Source organism: Sphaerodactylus townsendi, linkage group LG05 (genome assembly GCF_021028975.2).
Source record: "Sphaerodactylus townsendi isolate TG3544 linkage group LG05, MPM_Stown_v2.3, whole genome shotgun sequence".
NCBI classification, from domain to species: Eukaryota; Metazoa; Chordata; class Lepidosauria; order Squamata; family Sphaerodactylidae; genus Sphaerodactylus; species Sphaerodactylus townsendi.
Window position 1 is genome coordinate 130,246,521 of NC_059429.1, and position 18,923 is coordinate 130,265,443.

Sequence of the window (18,923 nt, forward strand, 5' to 3'; positions counted from 1 at the left end):
GGGGGAAGGGCAAGGAGATTGTCAGCCCCTTTGAGTTTCCTACAGGAGAGAAGGGGGGGATATAAATCCAAACTCTTCTTCTTCTTTTTAGTGCATCGTCTTATACCTTGGAAATACACTTTTGAAAATTTTAAAATACTACATCTTTGCCTTGTTTTGTGGTTTACAGGCTTGTTTGTTTGTTTGTTTGTTTGTTTGTTTGTTTGTTTGTTTGTTTGTCCACCCCCATAATGGTAGTCCAACAGCATTGTTTATTGGTCATTTATATGCTGTGGAACCTGAGCGAAAAAGGTGGAATAGAAATAAAACAAAACCAAAAAATAGGTAAACATCCAGCAGTTTTGGACACTGTCAGTCCATGCTCAACTGGTGATCAAGCAGAAGCAGGACAACCAAATGGGGGCTGGGGGGGTACAGTAATCACTACCACTGAACTATGACATTACTTCTGGTAAAACCCGGAAGTGCCAGCATTGTACTGGGGTGACGCTCTAGCACTTGCCCCAAAACTCTATGGTTTCCATTAAATTTTGGGGTGAGTGCTAGAGCCTCACCATGGAGTGATACGGACACCTGACAGCTTGTACTGGAAGTGACATCGTTGAGTGACATTATAGAAGAAGGAGGAGGAGGAGGAGGAGGAGTTTGGATTTATATCCCCCATTCTTCTTCTTCTTCTTCCTTATATCCCCCATTTATATCTCCCACAGGTGGCATGTGTTGGAGTGCACAAGCTAATCTGGTTCACCAGATAAGCCTCCACAGCTCAGCTCAAGTGGCAGAGCGGGTAACCAAACTCGGTTCTCCAGATTAGAGTGCATCTGCTCTTAATCACTATGCCACTGCTGCTCTGGAGGTGACATCATTGGTGATGACTACCAACATGATAAGTATTCACCACCTCCCAACTCCTGCCAATTGCTAAGGGAAAATTGCACCTTCTTGCTTCCTTTAAAGCATCGAGGGGCCCTTTTTGGGTATAGCAGAGTGTGCTATTCTGTGCCATTTTTTCCATAGAAAACAAGACCATCACTTGAAGACTCCTGTTACACACACACCCCCCCCGATTATTATAACCCCCCCCCAATGGAATCGTGGGAGTTGTCGTCTGATCAGATTACTGAGCATTGTTAGAGATTTTCACAGACATATGGATATATTCCCAATCCCCAAACTGCTGCTCCTGAACTTTCCTTGGGGAGGATGCCGTGGCTATTGAATCAGTTTACAAGAGGTAATGAAAACATAATTTTCAAGGGAAATTATGAGAGGAGGCCTCCCTCCTACACACACGCAGAAAACCACATGGGGAATTGTTAATTTCTGTTCACTACTGCGGCTCCAGCAGCACAGCCCTGTAAACAACATATAAACGCTGATTCTTCATCCCAGCGTCCCCTATGAAAAATGTTAAAAAACAGTCAGCCAACTGCAGCGGCGGGGAAAGGGATTTACTTGCTTTGTTTTGCAGATTTGTTAACTGCCGAAATAGACCGCAAAAGCCATAATGGCTTTTAATTCTGCTCTCTGTGGCAGGAGGCCCAAAGCACATCAGATGACGCGCATGACGGTTTTGTGCTAGCTGATGTTGTTGTGTTCGGGCAGGAATTGTGTCGTGAAAGGGGTAAGTTTGGAAACGAATAAGGGCCACCCATGTGGCCAAATCCGCACACTGCTCAGCCACTGCAACAAGACCTGTGGAAATGGTTACAGAAGACACACGTGCGTAAAAGATGGTGTTAAGAACATAAGAACATAAGAACTAGCCTGCTGGATCAGACCAGAGTCCATCTAGTCCAGCACTCTGCTACTCGCAGTGGCCCACCAGGTGCCTTTGGGAGCTCACAGGCAGGAGGTGAAAGCAATGGCCTTCTGCTGCTGCTGCTGCTGCTCCCGAGCACCTGGTCTGCTAAGGCATTTGCAATCTGAGATCAAGGAGGATCAAGATTGGTAGCCAGAGATCGACTTCTCCTCCATCAATCTGTCCAAGCCCTTTTTAAAGCTATCCAGGTTAGTGGCCATCACCACCTCCTGTGGCAGCATATTCCAAACACCAATCACACGTTGTGTGAAGAAGTGTTTCCTTTTATTAGTCCTAATTCTTCCCCCCAGCATTTTCAATGAATGCCCCCTGGTTCTAGTATTGTGAGAAAGAGAGAAAAATGTCTCTCTGGCTCCTTCCACACATGCAGAATAATGCACTTTCAAACTGCTTTCAGTGCTCTTTGAAGCTTTGCGGAATAGCAAAATCCACTTGCAAACAGTTGTGAAAGTGGTTTGAAAACGCATTATTCTGCTTGTGCGGAAGGGGCTTCTGTCAACATTTTCTACCCCATGCATAATTTTATAGACTTCAATCATATCCCCCCTCAGACGTCTCCTCTCCAAACTAAAGAGCCCCAAACTCTGCAGCCTCTCCTCATAAGGAGGGAGCTCCAGTCCCTCAATCATCCTCGTTGCCCTTCTCTGCACTTTTTCTATCTCTTTGACATCCTTTTTGAGATGTGGTGACCAGAACTGGACACAGTACTCCAAGTGCGGTCGCACCACTGCTTTATATAAGGGCATGACAATCCTTGCAGTTTTATTATCAACTCCTTTCCTAATTATCCCCAGCACAGAGTTTGCCTTTTTCACAGCTGCCGTGCATTGAGTTGACATTCCCATGGAACTATCAATTGAGTTGGCATTCCCATGGAACTATGTTCCTCGCATTGCACAGTTTAAGCACATATCCTTTCTGAGAAAACCATGATGCTAAAAGCATTCCAGTTCTTCTTTTCTCAAAAGAAATCTGGCTACCAGACCTCACATTCCTGCTTTTGCACACACACACACAGATTGGCAACTCTGTGTGTGTTACCAGCTTCAAAGTCACTTCTGACTTATGTTGGTCCTATAACTTAATGTTGGTCCTGTACCATTGTTGGCATTGGCTTCCTGTCGAGTACCAGGTTGTTGTCAAGGTGCTGGTTTTGACCTTTAAGGCTGTGAGCGGTCTGGGACACACATACCTCAGGGACCGCCTTTCCCCAAATTGCCCAATCAGGTCCCTTTCTGCTTCTCGGAGATAGGGCCTCATAGGGAGGATTCTGAGACTTCCATACAGGGATTGATACTCTATCAGCTGCCCCTGCCAGCAAGGCCAATTGGCCATGCTGGCTGGGACTGATGGGAATTGTAGTCCATAACATCTGGAGTGCCAAAGGTTCACCACCACAAGTTGTTCCTGGCCTGAAAAATATCCAGCTGGCCTCGACAAGGACCAGGGCTTATTCTGTCCTGGCTCCTACTTGGTGGAATATCCTTCCGATTGAAATCAGGGCCCTGCGGGACCCGAACTGTTTCCGCAGGGCCTGTAAGATGGAGCTATTCCGCTGGGCTTTTTCTCGAGGCCAGCCGGGCTGACTTTTATTTTACTGCCCTCCCGGGATCTAATTAGAGCTTTTAAGTTGCCATCTTGGTTGTTTTAAGCTGTTTAATTGTGTTAACTGTTTTATAGTGTTTCAAGATATTTATTGCTGTTTTAATGTAAGTGTGTTTTATGGTGTTGTATTGCTGCCCTGGGCCCTTTTAAGATGGGTGGGGTAAAAATCCGACAGACAGACAGACAGACAGACAGACAGACACACACACACACACACACACAGAGAGAGAGAGAGAGAGAGAGAGAGAGAGAGAGAGAGATGATACCTCCAAAATATCCTATAAGTGACAACCTTATCCAGGCCTTGCAAACCAAGAACTGTGACTTCCTTTATTGAGACAATCTGTGTTGTTTCCTTTGTTTGTACTCGCACTTTTCCTAGCATTATTGTCTTTTCCAGCAAGTCTTGCCTTCTCATAATACTGCCAGCCCATTGGGCTACATTTTTGCTGATCAGTTGGATTTCTAGAGAACTTCAGTCAAATCAGAGAATCACGCAGTACAATCTGAGGAATATCTGATGGAAAAAAGTTGGATTAGATGCAGCTTTTTCACACAACATTGCAGAGTTCTTTTTCTTTACATCCTGCATGGCTTCTGTTTGTGGAGTGATCGCCAGCATGTCCTTTTGGGGTGGGTCTAGCAGACCCCGACTCCCTTTTTCACCAGTGCATCCAACCCGTTCAGCAAAGCTTAGCCCCAATGAAGTGTGTGTAGGATTGCAACTAAGGGCCAGGGTGGTGTAGTGGTTAAGAGTAGATGCACTTTAATCTGGAGAACCGGGTTTGATTCCCAGCTCTGCCACTTGAGTCGTGGAGGCTGATCTGGGGAATTCAGATTAGCCTGTGCACTCCCACACATGCCAGCTGGGTGACCTTGGGCTAGTCACAGTTCTTCCGAGCTTTCTCATTCCCACCCACCTCACAGGGTGTTTGTTGTGGGGGGGGGGAGGGAAAGGAGATTGTAAAGCCCCTTTGAGTCTCCTTACAGGAGAGAAAGGGGGGGATATAAATCCAAACTCTTTTCTTCTTCTTCTTCTTCTTCCACCGTTTCAAATTTCAAGGTGACTATTTCTGGGCACTGCTGGCATGATGGTGGCTGGACAGTCATGGTGTCTACCGCTGCCTAAGATTATTTATTTTTTATTTTTTATTTATTTATTTATTTATTTATTGTGTCTGCCGCTGCCGAAGATTATTTATTTATTTATTTATTTATTTATTTATTTACTTACTTACTTACTTACTTACTTATTTATTAGACTTTTATACCGCCCTATCCCCGAAAGGCTCCGGGCGGTGTACAACATATAATAAATACAATCATAAAACCATCATTATTTAATTAAAATCTATAAAAGCAGCGAAAGACTAAGTGTAATACTGATAATTATAAATGTAGGTGGCGCCCAGCTAGCAATCATTAAATCCTTTCCCAAAGGGAGGATCGGCAAGTTCCATCAGATGGTATCAGGCCCAGATGTAAGAACCAGGAGGGGGGGAGGGGCACCATCAGCGGCCGGTCCCTCCAAAGGCCCGGCGGAACAGCTCCGTCTTACAGGCCCTGCGGAATTCACCGAGATCCCGCAGGGCCCAGAGAACTGATTAATGGGAGAAAGAACAACAAATGGTGGTTCTCGGACTGCAAGGGGTGTTATTTTGGCTCAGGGGTCTTCTATAGTTCCACACTAGGTTGGGAGGGGACAGGGGGCTCAGACGCCATTGCCGCATGGCGCTGATCATGGCTCCCGCCAGCCAAGTTATGTATTCACACATTATTTTTAAGGATATGCTCCAAAACATAATATGTAAACAAGATCCTTTGGAAAAAAATACAGATTCTCTTGGTCAAAGAACCGGGTGTTTTTCAGAGCATTCGAGGCTATTTGAAAGAAGGATTTGCTCCTGGTAAGATGGACACATCTGTTTGGAATGCTCTGATGAAAATTCCTTGCAAACAGAAATCTAGTACAGAAGGCAACATGGCAGAACCTTTCTTCCAGTCGTTACCTTTCTACGTGCGGGGATTTTTTTTTCAAAATGCAAGGGGACCTTTGGCGCTAGAATTCTAACATCTCGTGAACCAGGACTCATTTGTCACGGGAGCAAAGCCACCAGAGGGCACATCCTCACTCAAAATGTGAGGAAAGGCTAAGCAAAACAAGAGCTTTGGCTGCTGTTCAACAAGACAGATGACTTGACTGGCACCATGTGAAGGGACAAAGAAGAGGAGTTTGGATTTATACCTCACTTTTCTCTCAAAAGTGGCTTACAAACTCCTTCTCTTCCTCTCCTTGCAACAGACACCTTGTGAGGTAGGTGGGGCTGAGAGAGTTAGGAGACAACTGTGACTAGCCCAAGGCTACCCAGCAGGCTTCATGTGCAGGAACAGGGAAACAAACCCAGTTCACCAGCTGGGAGTCCGCTGCTCATGTGAAGTACCGTGTTTTCCCGAAAATAAGACAGTGTCTTATATTAATTTTTGCTCCCAAAGATGCGCTATGTCTTATTTTCAGAGGATGTCTTAATTTTCCGCTCCACAGCTGCCTGCTCTGGTGTTCTGTTCGACGGGCATGCTTCCAAACAAAAACTTTACTACGTCTTACTTTCGGGGGATGCTTTCTATTTCGCACTTCAGCAAAACCTCCACTACGTCTTATTTTCAGGGGATGTCTTCTTTTCAGGGAAACAGGGTAGTGGGAAATCAAACCAATCACCCTTAAATCCTTCCCTGCAAACTTACATTGCCGCCTTCAGTCAAAGTGCCCAATTTAGCTTACCTGAGCATGCCACTCGAATTTGATCTTGCACGTAACTTATAAAAAGTTACCTGGAAATGTCAAAGGTAGTTCTCCCCGGTGGGGTGCCCAGGGGCATAGTGCCTGCCTACGTGATTCTTAAGGCTCACTGGCCTTCTAGAGGCAAAAGGATAAAATTCAACGGGATCAGGAAAAAGAAAGAAGCATGGAGCCACTCTACCAGATTACAGATCCAAGCACCCTTTTAAGTCCCCCCCCCCCCCCCCCGAAAGGAAAAGTAGTGTGCCTTTTACCATCTGGAAAATAGCAGGGGACGAAAGTTTCCCTCATTCTCCCCGTGGCCAAACAATACCCAAAGCTACAACCTGATGTTTCTGGGGGAACACGGAAGAAACCGTAATGGGTAGTTGAACCACGAAAATTTACCATCGTCTAAAGATCAGACTAATATGACCAGGAATACCAATCTCTCTTGAGTGCTGCACAAAGCTCCTGTTCCCCTCTATGGGATCACACCCCCGAAATCTAGCCCTGCTGTATATTTAGAACAGCTTGTTCATTATAAGTGCAGATGGGTCATGGCAAAAGCAAGGTGCAACTCATTCCCCTCTGTCTACCTTCAAGGCCGTTTCCTTAACATCCCACAAAGTGAGCGTTGCTGTCGGTACTGTCCCAACGCTATGGACTCAATCCCTCATATCCTGCTTTACTGTTCGAGGTATAATGATATTAGAACCGATCTGGGAGCTTTTACTACCTCTAGAATTTATGTTTCTCTCAGACAAACTAAAAATGTCTAAGCCCGTGGTGGCGAACCTTTGGCACTCCAGATGTTATGGACTACAATTCCCATCAGCCCCTACCAGCATGGCCAATCTAAGCTATTGAACAACCCTAATGTAGAAATTTCTGAAGCAGTTGCTACATTTTTAATCCATGTTCTACATCAGGGGTCTGCAACCTGCAGCTCTCCAGATGTTAATGAACTACAATTCCCATCAGCCCCCAATTGGTCATGCTGGCAGGGGCTGATGGGATTTGTAGTCCATGAACATCTGGAGGGCCGCAGGTTGCAGAACCCTGTTCTACATGATATATAACAATGATCCTGTTTTTGTACTTGGAATGTGTGGTACTTCTGGTTTATGCCTAATAAAGGTTTTTGGATTGGATTGGGTAGTTGAAACCCCCCTCTCCTCACACCACGTTTTACCACTTGATTCTGCTAATGAGTAACAGTGAGTCCTGAGTATAGCTTACTGGCTTTCAAATTTTAAATGGTCAAGGGACTTTTTTATTTTATTTATTTTATTTATTTATTTTTTAAATTTATAAACCGCCCAATCCCCAAGGGGCTTTTTCCCATATTGATTCCGATGCTTTACACAGGGATCTCGCCAGGTCCGCTGGATTTTGGTGCTGTCCTAAAGAACCTGGGCATCCATATGCCAGAATATGTCCTGAACACTATAGGACAGGGTTCTGCAACCTGCGGCTTTCCAGATGTTCATGGACTACAAATCCCAATTGGCCATGCTGGCAGGGGCTGATGGGATTTGTAGTCCATGAACATCTGGAGAGCCGCAGGTTGCAGACCCTGCTATAGGAGATGGTCAAGTTGGAGCATGTGCAGAGGAGGGCAACCAAAATGGATAAAGGTCTAGATTCCATGCCTTATGATGAACGGCTTAGGGAGCTGGGTATGTTTAGTCTGGAGAAGAGAAGGTCAAGGGACGACGTGGCCGCCATGTTGACATATTTGAATGGATGTCATGTTGAAGAGGGAACAAACTTGTTTTCTGCTGCCTTAGAGATTAGGACACGGAGTAATGGATTCAAGGTGCAGGAAAAGGGATTCCACCTAAACATTAGGAAGAACTTCCTGTCGAGTCTGTTTGACTGTGGAATGCACTGCCTCGGAGAGTGGTGGAGTCTCCTTTTTTTGGAGGTTTTTAAACAGAGGTTGGATGAACATATGTCAGGAGTGGTTTGATTGCGTGTTCCTGCGTGGCTAGGGTTGGACTTGATGGCCCTTGGGGTCTCTTCCAACTGTATGGTTCTATGATCTACTTTCTAAAAGCATTTGGTGGGAACCAGGTTGGGGATTCCTGTTCTGCTGGCTCTATTGCCCCCCCCACCCCAAACACAAAATCGCTGTTTGAAAAATGGCTAGAATCTCAGCCAATCCAAATCTCCATTGACACTCGGACAACAAAGAAAAAGAGAGACTCCCAGGCCGTTTTCACTGTGGATGGTGTACCGGTTTAATTGGTAAAATTTTACACAAAGCCTCACAAACGCCGGGACATGCTTTTCCTTTTAAAGAATTTCCACTGGACCTTAATGGTGAGCATCCAGTCGTTGACGTACAAACTCTTACAAGCGGAGGTGCACTCGTGTGCCTCGGGGAGAAGGTGGCGGCATCCTGGTCGTGGGGATGTTCTCTGAGCGAGGCACGGACCGCCTACGATTCATTTCCCAGCCTTCTGGGCCTTCTGCGCCGACTTGGTAACCTTGCCCGCGCCGCCGCTCTTCTTCTCCACGTTCTTGATGACGCCGACCGCCACTGTCTGCCGCATGTCACGCACAGCAAAACGCCCTGTACGGGGAACACAGCGGAGGTTTCGACACACCGATGCTGGCAGAGTTGCAGCCGTGGCGTAGGAGGTTAAGAGCTCGTGTATCTAATCTGGAGGAACCGGGTTTGATTCCCAGCTCTGCCGCCTGAGCTGTGGAGGCTTATCTGGGGGATTCAGATTAGCCTGTGCACTCCCACACACGCCAACTGGGTGACCTTGGGCTAGTAACAGTTCTTCTGAGCTCTCTGAGCCCCACCTACCCCACAGGGTGTTTGTTGTGAGGGGGGAAGGGCAAGGAGATTGTCAGCCCCTTTGAGTCTCCTGCAGGAGAGAAAGGGGGGATATAAATCCAAACTCTTCTTCTTCTCTTCTAAATTGGATTCTTAATTTCTTACTATTTGGGGCTTAAGAATCTGCCTTATACTGAATCAGACCCGCCGGTCCACCAAAGTCAGTATTGCTTACTCTGACCGGCAGCTGCTCTCCAGGGTCTCTGGCAGCGCTCTCAACACATCACTTACTGTCTGGTTCTTTTAACTGGAGCTGCTGGGAACTGAACCGGCGTGCCAATTTCCTGAGTGGGAAATGGAGATGATATAATTATATCACCTATATCCGTGGTGACAAACCTTTGGCACTCCAGATGTTATGGACGACAATTCCCATCAGCCCCTGCTAGCATGGCCAATTGGCCATGCTGGCAGGGGCTGATGGGAATTGTAGTCCATAACATCTGGAGTGCCAAAGGTTCGCCACCCCTGACCAATATATTTTGTACTGTATACCAGTGAGTGAAAGGAAGAAGAAGTTTGTGGCCCTCCAGATGTTATGGACTGCAGTTTCTATCATCCTTTGCCAGCATGGTGCTGGCAGGGGATGATGGGAACTGTAGTCCATAACATCTGGAGGGCCGCGAGGTTGACACCTGTGCTGTAGGGTGTTTTCACCCTTTCGCTTTCAGGTGCAGAGGAGGGGGGGATTATTTCCCCTCCTTCCCAAATGGGCATCTTGCTTTACTTCTAGCTTGTTCCACACTCCTCACACACACGTGCGCACGCACGCACACACACACACACACACACACACCTCCAGTGTAAGCTGGGTTATCATGTGGGTCTCTGTGCAGGAGATGGGGAAAGGAACAGAGGCTACACAAGCAGCATTTGAAGAAGAAGAAGAAGAAGAAGAAGAAGAGGAGGAGGAGGAGGAGGAGGAGGAGGTTTGGATTCCTGCTGGGTGACCTTAGGGTAGTCACAGTTCTCTCAGAACTCTCTCAGCCCCACCTGCTTCATAAGAAGAGAAGAAGAAGAAGAGTTTGGATTTATATCCCCCCTTTCTCTCCTGCAGGAGACTCAAAGGGGCTGACAATCTCCTTGCCCTTCCCCCCTCACAACAAACACCCTGTGAGGTGGGTGGGGCTGAGAGAGCTCCGAGAAGCTGTGACTCGCCCAAGGTCACCCAGCTGGCGTGTGTGGGAGTGCACAGGCTAATCTGAATTCCCCAGATAAGCCTCCACAGCTCAGGCGGCAGAGCTGGGAATCAAACCCGGTTCCTCCAGATTAGATACACGAGCTCTTAGCCTCCCACGCCGCTGCTGCTTGAGAAAGCAAATTAGAATCTGAGCCGTTGTCTTCAAGAGATACCCCAGTTGCATCAACTGAAGGCAAACGTAGTCCCCTGTGCAACCAAAGTGCCATTACTGACCCACGGGGTGACATCTCGTGATGTTTACTAGGAAGACTGTGTTGATGGCATCAGTTGAAACTGCCTCCCTCGGGTGTCTCGATTTTACCCCCAGCCAGGTTTTACCAACCTCAGAAGGATGGGAGGCTGAGCCGACCTTAAGCCGGTTGCCTGGAACCGACTTCTGTCAGGATGGAACTCAAGTCGCAAGAAGAGCTTTTGACTGCAGTACTGCAGCTAGCCATTCTGCATCCCAGGGCTGGTGTTTCATCAACTAACCCTGGTTAAAAGGAACCGTGGTTTTCACAGTATGCCTGAACTGAGCCAGACTGGGAAGAAGGGCGCTGTTGAACCAAAATGTCTGCACTTCCTGAGAAGGATCTGGCTGGTCTGACGCTTTTCTGTCGTAATCCAGTGGCCCCTCTTGACACACAGTGAAGATATTATGAGTGGAAAAAACCCTTAACCAATGCAAGCCACCTTTAAGGCCCTTTACGGCCTGGGGCCCTCATACCACCTTACCCCATATGTCCCGAGTCGACCTCTCCGTTCGGCAGAGGCGAATTTACTGGTGGTTCCTTGTCCCTCCATGATGCGGCTGGCCTCTACCCGGGCCAGGGCTTTTACGGCCCTGGTCCCTGCCTGGTGGAACGCTCTTCCTCCATCTGTTAGGGCCCTGCGGGACCTCGGGGAGTTCCGCAGGGCCTGTAAAACCGAGCTGTTCCACTGGGCCTTTGGTGAGGCTGGCCGCTGAGTCTGCCCTTCTTCGTTGCTCCTTACAGCTTTGTCATCTGCTGATTGAATATCGGCCTGTCCCCTCCCGGGAGGTTAATGCTGGACAACATCTACTTATTTTAATTGCGGAAGTTCACTGCTGCTAGTGTTTTAATGTTTAATTTATTTATTGTTCTAATTAAAACTATTTGTTGTACTCAAATGTTGATTGTTTTGTAAACCGCCCTGAGCCCTTCGGGGGTAGGGTGGTCTATTAAATAATAATAATAATAATAATAATAATAATAATAATAATAATAATAATAATAATAATAATAATAATAATAATAATAATAATAATAATAATAATAATAATAATAATATGGGATCCTCCTGTACAGGGGAGGAAAAGGGTGGATATTTAGCTGGGCTTGGAGACTTGCTCGTGCCCTCTCAGTGGCAGACAATTGCAGCATGCTCCCTTCACTTCCCTACCGAAGAGCAGGAAAGCAAAGGTGACCATGAGCAGAATATTAAAATTAGTGCCCATTTCAGGGTTTTCAAGGCAAGAGAAGTTCAGAGGTGGTTTGGTATTGCCTGCCACTGCATAACAACCCTGGACTTCCTGTGGTATTGCCTGCCACTGCATAACAACCCTGGACTTCCTATGGTATTGCCTGCCACTGCATAACAACCCTGGACTTCCTGTGGTATTGCCTGCCACTGCACAACAAACCCAGACTTCCTGCATAACAACCCTGGACTTCCAAGTACTAACCAGGGCCAACCCTGCTTAGCTTCTGAAATCAGATGTGATCACAGTAGCTCCAGGCCAGCCAGGTCAAATTACAAGCCTGTTGGGCACGAGATATAAAGCAGAAATTCTCACCCAGGGGTGGATACTGAGAGAAGCTCTCCACACACATGGGCTTGCCCGGGATCATCTCCACGATCGCAGCATCCCCCGACTTCAAGGATTTGGGGTTGTCCTCCAGCTTCTTGCCGGAACGTCGGTCGATCTTCTCCTTCAGCTCGGCAAATTTGCAAGCGATGTGGGCAGTGTGGCAGTCGATGACGGGCGAATATCCGGCACTGATCTGGCCAGGGTGGTTCAAGATGATCACCTGTCGAGCACAGAGCAAAACAGAAGTCTGACAGGACGCAAGGATGCTGGGAAGCTGACAAGGGGAGTTCAACACAGGTAAGCAATACTGCCGTCTTGTGGACATCTACTGAAAACCAGCTGCTTCTAACACGTCTTTTATCAAAAAAACATGAAGATCTGGATTACTATATCATATTAACCCAAAAGGAGTTGTGCAGAGGGTGGAGTGGATTACCCCAGACGTCCCTCCCAGTTCTATGACTGTAAAGTGACTTGAAGGCATGTGCTAAGAACTGGTATAAAAAACCTTTTGAGAAACGCAGCAAATCAGCCTGTCTCCAAAGAACAGCGTTAACGGCATCTCCCCTCCCGGAGAGCCCAGACACGGCTCAGTGACCCAAACAGGCCACTTTTCAAAATGGCTTCCAATGTTCCCTGGTCACACTGGTGCCACGCAGTTCAGGTGGCCACCAATAGGGGGAGCTCTCAGAGGCGGCTCGATTCCACCTACTGTGTTTCCACGAATATAAGACAGTGTCTTATATTAATTTTTGCTCCCAAAGATGCGCTATGTCTTATTTTCAGGGGATGTCTTATATTTCTGTATTCTGTCGCCAGGCATGCTTCCAAACAAAAACTTTGCTACATCTTACTTTTGGGGGATGCCTTATATTTCGCACTTCAGCAAAACCTCTACTACGTCTTATTTTCCGGGGATGTCTTATATTCGGGGAAACATGGTAGATGTAGGGAACTTCCGAGGAGTTCCCGACCACGGTTAGACGGACTATGGGCTGCTGCTGCTAGCTCCCCTGCAGACCTGAGAAGTGAACTGGGCGGCCTCTTGAGGCGGGTCGGACTTGCTGTCCCCGCAGACGTTCCCACGGCGGATATCCTTCACGGAGACATTCTTCACATTGAAGCCCACATTGTCCCCGGGCAGGGCCTCGCTCAGGGCCTCGTGGTGCATCTCGACCGACTTGACCTCTGTGGTGATGTTGACGGGGGCAAAGGTCACCACCATGCCGGGTCTCAGGATCCCCGTCTCCACGCGGCCTACGGGGACAGTCCCGATACCTGCGAAGGAGGGCAAGAGGTGACGAGATCGAAGCCACAAGACATGCTTGGAGCCTTGAGAGATTTTTGCGGCTGAGGCAGAATTTCTGTTTAGTGCCAAAGATCTCATCAGATTCTCAGAATTACAGGGATCCCTTCCAAATTGTAACTTTCCCCATTGCGATCTCGATATATCGCAGGTTGGTATAAGAAATTAATAGGATTGGGGGGGAGTTTTACAGAAGCCACAAATAATAATAATAATAATAATAATAATAATAATAATAATAATAATAATAATAATAATAAACAACAATAATAATAAATTATTATTATTATTATTATTAAAATGATGATGATGATGATGATGATGATGATGATGATGATTATATATACCACCTTGTCCCCGGACATGTGACATATGAAAGCCGGATCATGACAAAGACTTATTCTCTGGTATGAAGGAAGGGCCAAAATTTTTTCCACAGATTTCCAGATCACAAGCTGCCGCATTTCTAACCCCCATGAGGTGGAAGGGTTAACTATACATTCTAAACTGCAGGCCTGTTGTTAATTCTGTACATTTTAATTTCTGTACCACCGACAGATCAAGCCTACCACTCAGCATGCCATAGGGTGGCATCTCTTCTCCACCTTGGGAGAGACTTTGGATGATGCTCTCACCCTAAAGCATACCTTCTAACATGAATCATTTGAATTAATTGTTGCAAGATCTGTAAATTTGTAAATGTAGACATTTTAAGAGCTGGAATGCAGAAAGGAGGGGGCATTTCCCTTCACGTGCCTTCTAATCACCCATCTTCTTTCTCATTACAGTTTCAAAAGTGTTTCTACAAGCATCAAAGGCTAGGAACCTTCTTTGAATAATGACTGCTCGGGACTAATGTAGGCCACATACGTTAATCTTAGGTCATGCCCCAGCCTTCCTCCAAGGAATCTGGGACAACATCCATCAGAGGCGTATCTGGGGAAAATGGAGCCTGGGGCAAAATCTGAGTTTTCTGGGTGGCCCCCTGGGCTCTCCCCGCCCCCCTGCCCGATCTCACAGAGGAGCACCTAGGTCTACCACCTGAAGGCAGCAAGGTGCCCAGGTCTACTGCCCGAAGCCGGTGACAGCACCCAGGTCTAGCACCCAGAGCCAGCGAGCATGGCCCAGGTCCGGTGCTCCCCTCCCCCCATGTGATTAGATGGTGTGCGCCAAGGGATACGTGACACCCCATGTCCCTCTGGCAGTTCCACCCCATCCATCCATCCATCCATCCATCCATCCATCCATCCATCCATCCATCCATCCATCCATCCATCCATCCATCCATCCATCCATCCATCCATCCATCCATCCATCCATCCATCCATCCATCCATCCATCCATCCATCCATCCATCCATTCTTCTCCTAACCTGCATTTTATCTTAACAACAACCCTGCGAGGAACAATATTCTTTGACAGGATGACCATCCCAGGTTCAAACAAGGAGTTTCCTGGTAGCATTTCAATTTGAACCCAGATTTCCGCAGTCCTATCCCACCCCACTAAACTCTATGACACGCTGGCTCTACACAATGCCGGTTAACAGCTTTTCTGGTGCCTGCCAAGAATTTTTAGAAAGTGGGTGGAACCAGGTAGCGTTTTTGCCCACAGCTTCTAATTAGCTGTGCAGATTAAAAGATACCCAATTAACAGAGTCGCTACTAGAGATATGTATAACCTTACTCCCTGATATGTTGTGGTCGGCAGAGCCTCCTGTGACAGCCACTTTGTGCTTGGCTCCTCCTCCTGTGGCAGCCATTTTATGCTTGGCTCCACCTCTTCTGGCAGCCATTTTGTTCTTGTGCCTACAACCCTGATTCCAGAAGTGCCACAGGCTCACAACTGTTGGACCCCTGCTCTATAGCCATGCATTGCCTGCTCATGTGATCTGATGGAGCAGACACATGCTTCAACGTTTGTAGCCAGAGATAAACTCCCTGGTGGGGAAACAGAAGATCCCCCCCCCCAGAAACTGCTGGAATGCAGGCCAGGTTTTGGGCTCACCTCCAATCTTGTAGACATCCTGAAGGGGCAGGCGCAGAGGCTTATCTGTGGGGCGGGTGGGGGGCAAAATAGTATCCAGAGCTTCCAACAGGGACACTCCACTGGCATTCCCTTCCTTGCGTTCCACTTTCCAGCCTTTGAACCAAGGCATCTGCAAGACAAAATGGCGGACGTGATATTCAGAAAGGTGTCACTGAGGGATTAATGTTCACTATGTTGGTATGTTTTTACACAACTCTGTGTACCATACACAGTTCTGCCTTCCCCATTATATCCTCACCACAACCCTGTGAAGTTGGAGGGTGGACTCTACCGTGTTTCCCCGAAAATAAGCACTACCCCGAAAAGAAGCCCTATCATGATTTTTGGAGGATGCTTAATATAAGCCCTACTCCAAAATTAAGCCCTACCGGTAGTTACGGATCAGGATGGTGTGATCCAGCAGGGGGCTCCCTGCCAATGGGGATGCGGGCTTGCATCACACGTGACAGGGAAGCAAGGGGGCTGCCGAGAGCCCACCTTAATGAATTGTGCGGGTACCGTATTTCCCCCAAAATAAGCCCTACCCCAAAAACAAGCCCAAATGCATCTTTTGGTGCAAAAAATTAATATAAGACCCTGTCTTATTTTCAGGGAAACACGGTATGGCATTATTTATTTATTTATTTATTATTTAAACTTTTATACCGCCCCATCCCCGAGGGGCTCTGGGCGGTGTACAACACAAATCTCGATACAAATAAATATAGTTAAAACCTTTAAAACAGCAGTAAGATAATAAAAGGCGTCCAAGAAACCCTAATTTTAAATCCTCCCCAAGAGGGAGGGAACGGCGAGTCCCATTAGATGGAAAGGGTCCAGATGAAAAGAGCTAAAAGGGGGGGCACCTTCAGCGGCTGGTCCCTCCAAAGGCCCGGCGGAACAACTCCGTCTTACAGGCCCTGCAGAACTTGCTAAGGTCCCGCAGGGCCCAGACGGCTGGTGGGAGAGCGTTCCACCAGGCCGGGGCCAGAGCCGTAAAGGCCCTGGCCCGCGTGGAGGCCAGCCGCATCGTTGAGGGGCCAGGGACCACCAATAGATTGGCCTCAGCCGAACGGAGAGGACATGTAGGGACATATGGGGTGATGAGGTCTCGAAGATACGAGGGTCCCAGGCCATGTAAGGCCTTAAAGGTCAACACCAACACCTTGAAGATGACTCAGAACTCTACCGGGAGCCAATTATACCCTCCTGAGGTCCCTCCCCTAACCCTGCCTCCCCCTGGCTCCATCCCTCAAATCTGTAGGTATTTCCCAGCCCACAGCTAGCAACCCAGGTGTTAAAGGGGCGGGGGGGCGTCCCAGAAAGGGAGCACAAGACAATTGCATGCAGGGTGGAGGTTGAACTCGTGTCTGAAGCAAGCTGGTCAATCGCGAGAGTCTGGCAAGGTCAGTAAAAGGTAATTAGATTTTGCAGTCAGGAAGACTTGCATTTGCTGGTGAGCCTAACACTGGTGCCTGATTCTGAAAATCCCTGTGGCATTGTGTAGCCAAGTGAACGACTCTTCGGTGAATCAGATTTTGGCCCCATGGTGGAATAGCCTAAGGACACCATTGTTTTCACCTTCCCCAAAAAGGCCATCAGCGGCACTGGGCCTACATATCTGAGGGATCGCATCTCCCCGTACTGCCCTACTAGGGCCCTCCACTCTACGGAGGAGCGGTTGCTGGAAATCCCTGGCCCAAAAAAGATCCGGATGGCCTCAACAAAGGCCAGGGCTATTACTGCCCTGGCCCCTACCTGGTGGAACAGGCTCCCTAAGGAGACCAGGGCCCTGCGGGACCTTCAGAGTTTCCGCAGGGCCTGCAAAACGGACCTGTTCCGCCAGCCTTTTGGCCAGCCGGGGTGACCATCTGACCCTCATACCATCTTGGTCTCCCGTGGGCGGGAATGGGGTTGGGATAAGTCGCCATCTGCAAATTTCAAACTGTTTAAATTCTATGCATTTAATATTGTTATAGATTGTTTTTATATTTGTATTTATATGATGTTGATGTACACCGCCCTGAGCCCTCCGGGGGAGGGCGGTTTAAAAATGGAATGAAATAAATAAATAAATAAAAAGCACCTATATAGCTAGTGGTATTAATGTACCCATATCTCCAATGTTCAATATGCATACACTTAAACAATTACAAATGAGCTTTTACACTGTATAATATTAACAATCTCTACACAGTCTTATTGCAAAGAAACATAAACCAAATAGTCCCTTTACAAAGGGCTCACAAGAAAATTAACACTGAACAATGCCCACATGGGCTGTCGTTCCCCGGTTGTTGAATGACTTCGTGAGACCTGCACAATGGCCCATTATCTTGTAATTTTCCAAAAGAAATTCCTTTTCCAAAAAAGCTACCAAAAATCCTTTTTTTTTGCTTAGCTATGTAACAACAGGCTCTCCAGGATAGAGACTCCACTCTGGTCTCAGAGGATTTTTGGATACCCATTTCCCTAAAATTGTACCCCCTATTAATTTTTTTTCACGCACTCCCAAATGCTCCGGTGTGTACCCCGGGTGTACATGTAACTCAGGTAGGTAACCGCTGCTCTAGGACATTGTGTCCCCTTTGATTTTTTAAGCAATGGCACCACCTAGTGGCCAGTTCCCTCCATAGCTGCCTTGTCAATATTTTTGATTGATACAGTTTTCATCTATGGACGCACTTGAGAAATTTCATCATTGCTGGAGTTGCCAGAGCCCTAGAGTGGTCAGAAAACTTTCAACACAGCACGGAAACTGGCAGTCCAATCCAGGAGGGGAGCAAATCCCCCTCTGGAGCCAATATGGGCTTATGCAGTGGTGGGATCCAAAAATTTTAGTAACAGGTTCCCATGGTGGTGGGATTCAAACAGTGGCCTAGCGCCAATGGGGCTGGGCGGGGCACGACAGGGGCGTGGCCAGGCAATCCGTGGGCGGGGCATTAATAATTTCTCTGTTACTGTAAAAAACTCTTACTGTAAAAAAAAAAGTTCCTAATTTCCAGTTGGTATCTTTCTGTCCATAATTTAAACTCATTATAGCAAGTCCTATCGTCTACTGCCAACAGAAACAACTACTTCTCCTCTAATTGACTGCCTGTCAAATACTTAATACTTTCAAATACTTAGTTTTGTTTCTAGAAATCAAAAGAAGGAGACTTTCCTTAAACAAGGAACTTTACCATATTACTAAAACATGTTTTTAAAACAGCCCAACAGGGAGAATGATCCCGTTTTCTACCTTCTCTAACCAGCCACATATGAAACAACAGGACTTTATGATTTTTGGACCTAATAGAATTTCTAACGGAAAATCAGACCCAATTAGTCACCCCCTCTCGGCACACACAAATAATTAGTAACCCACTCTCGGGACCTGGTGAGAACCTGCTGGATCCCACCTCTGGGCTTATGCCAGCAGAAATGAAACTTACACCAGCAGAGGAGCAAATCCACTGGTACCTGACTGCTGCAGCACCCTACAATGACCAGCCACTGCCCCTGGTCTCGTGTCAGCGCTCCCA

At 47.3% G+C, this 18,923-nt stretch overlaps 1 protein-coding gene across 2 annotated transcripts in view; it reads right to left on the reverse strand.

Annotated features, from left to right (window-relative positions):
* Positions 1-8,424: 8,424 nt before the first annotated feature.
* The window catches only part of EEF1A2 (eukaryotic translation elongation factor 1 alpha 2), a 48,068-nt gene continuing 37,569 nt past the window's right edge, over positions 8,425-18,923 (reverse strand). For both annotated transcript variants that reach the window (XM_048497249.1, XM_048497251.1), the window contains exons 5-8: positions 15,379-15,529; positions 13,087-13,343; positions 12,051-12,285; positions 8,425-8,784 (exon numbers count right to left, since the gene is read on the reverse strand). In XM_048497249.1, coding sequence (XP_048353206.1) covers positions 8,657-8,784; positions 12,051-12,285; positions 13,087-13,343; positions 15,379-15,529 — 771 coding nt within the window. In that variant the 3' untranslated portion in view covers positions 8,425-8,656. The remainder of the gene's footprint in view (positions 8,785-12,050; positions 12,286-13,086; positions 13,344-15,378; positions 15,530-18,923) is intronic.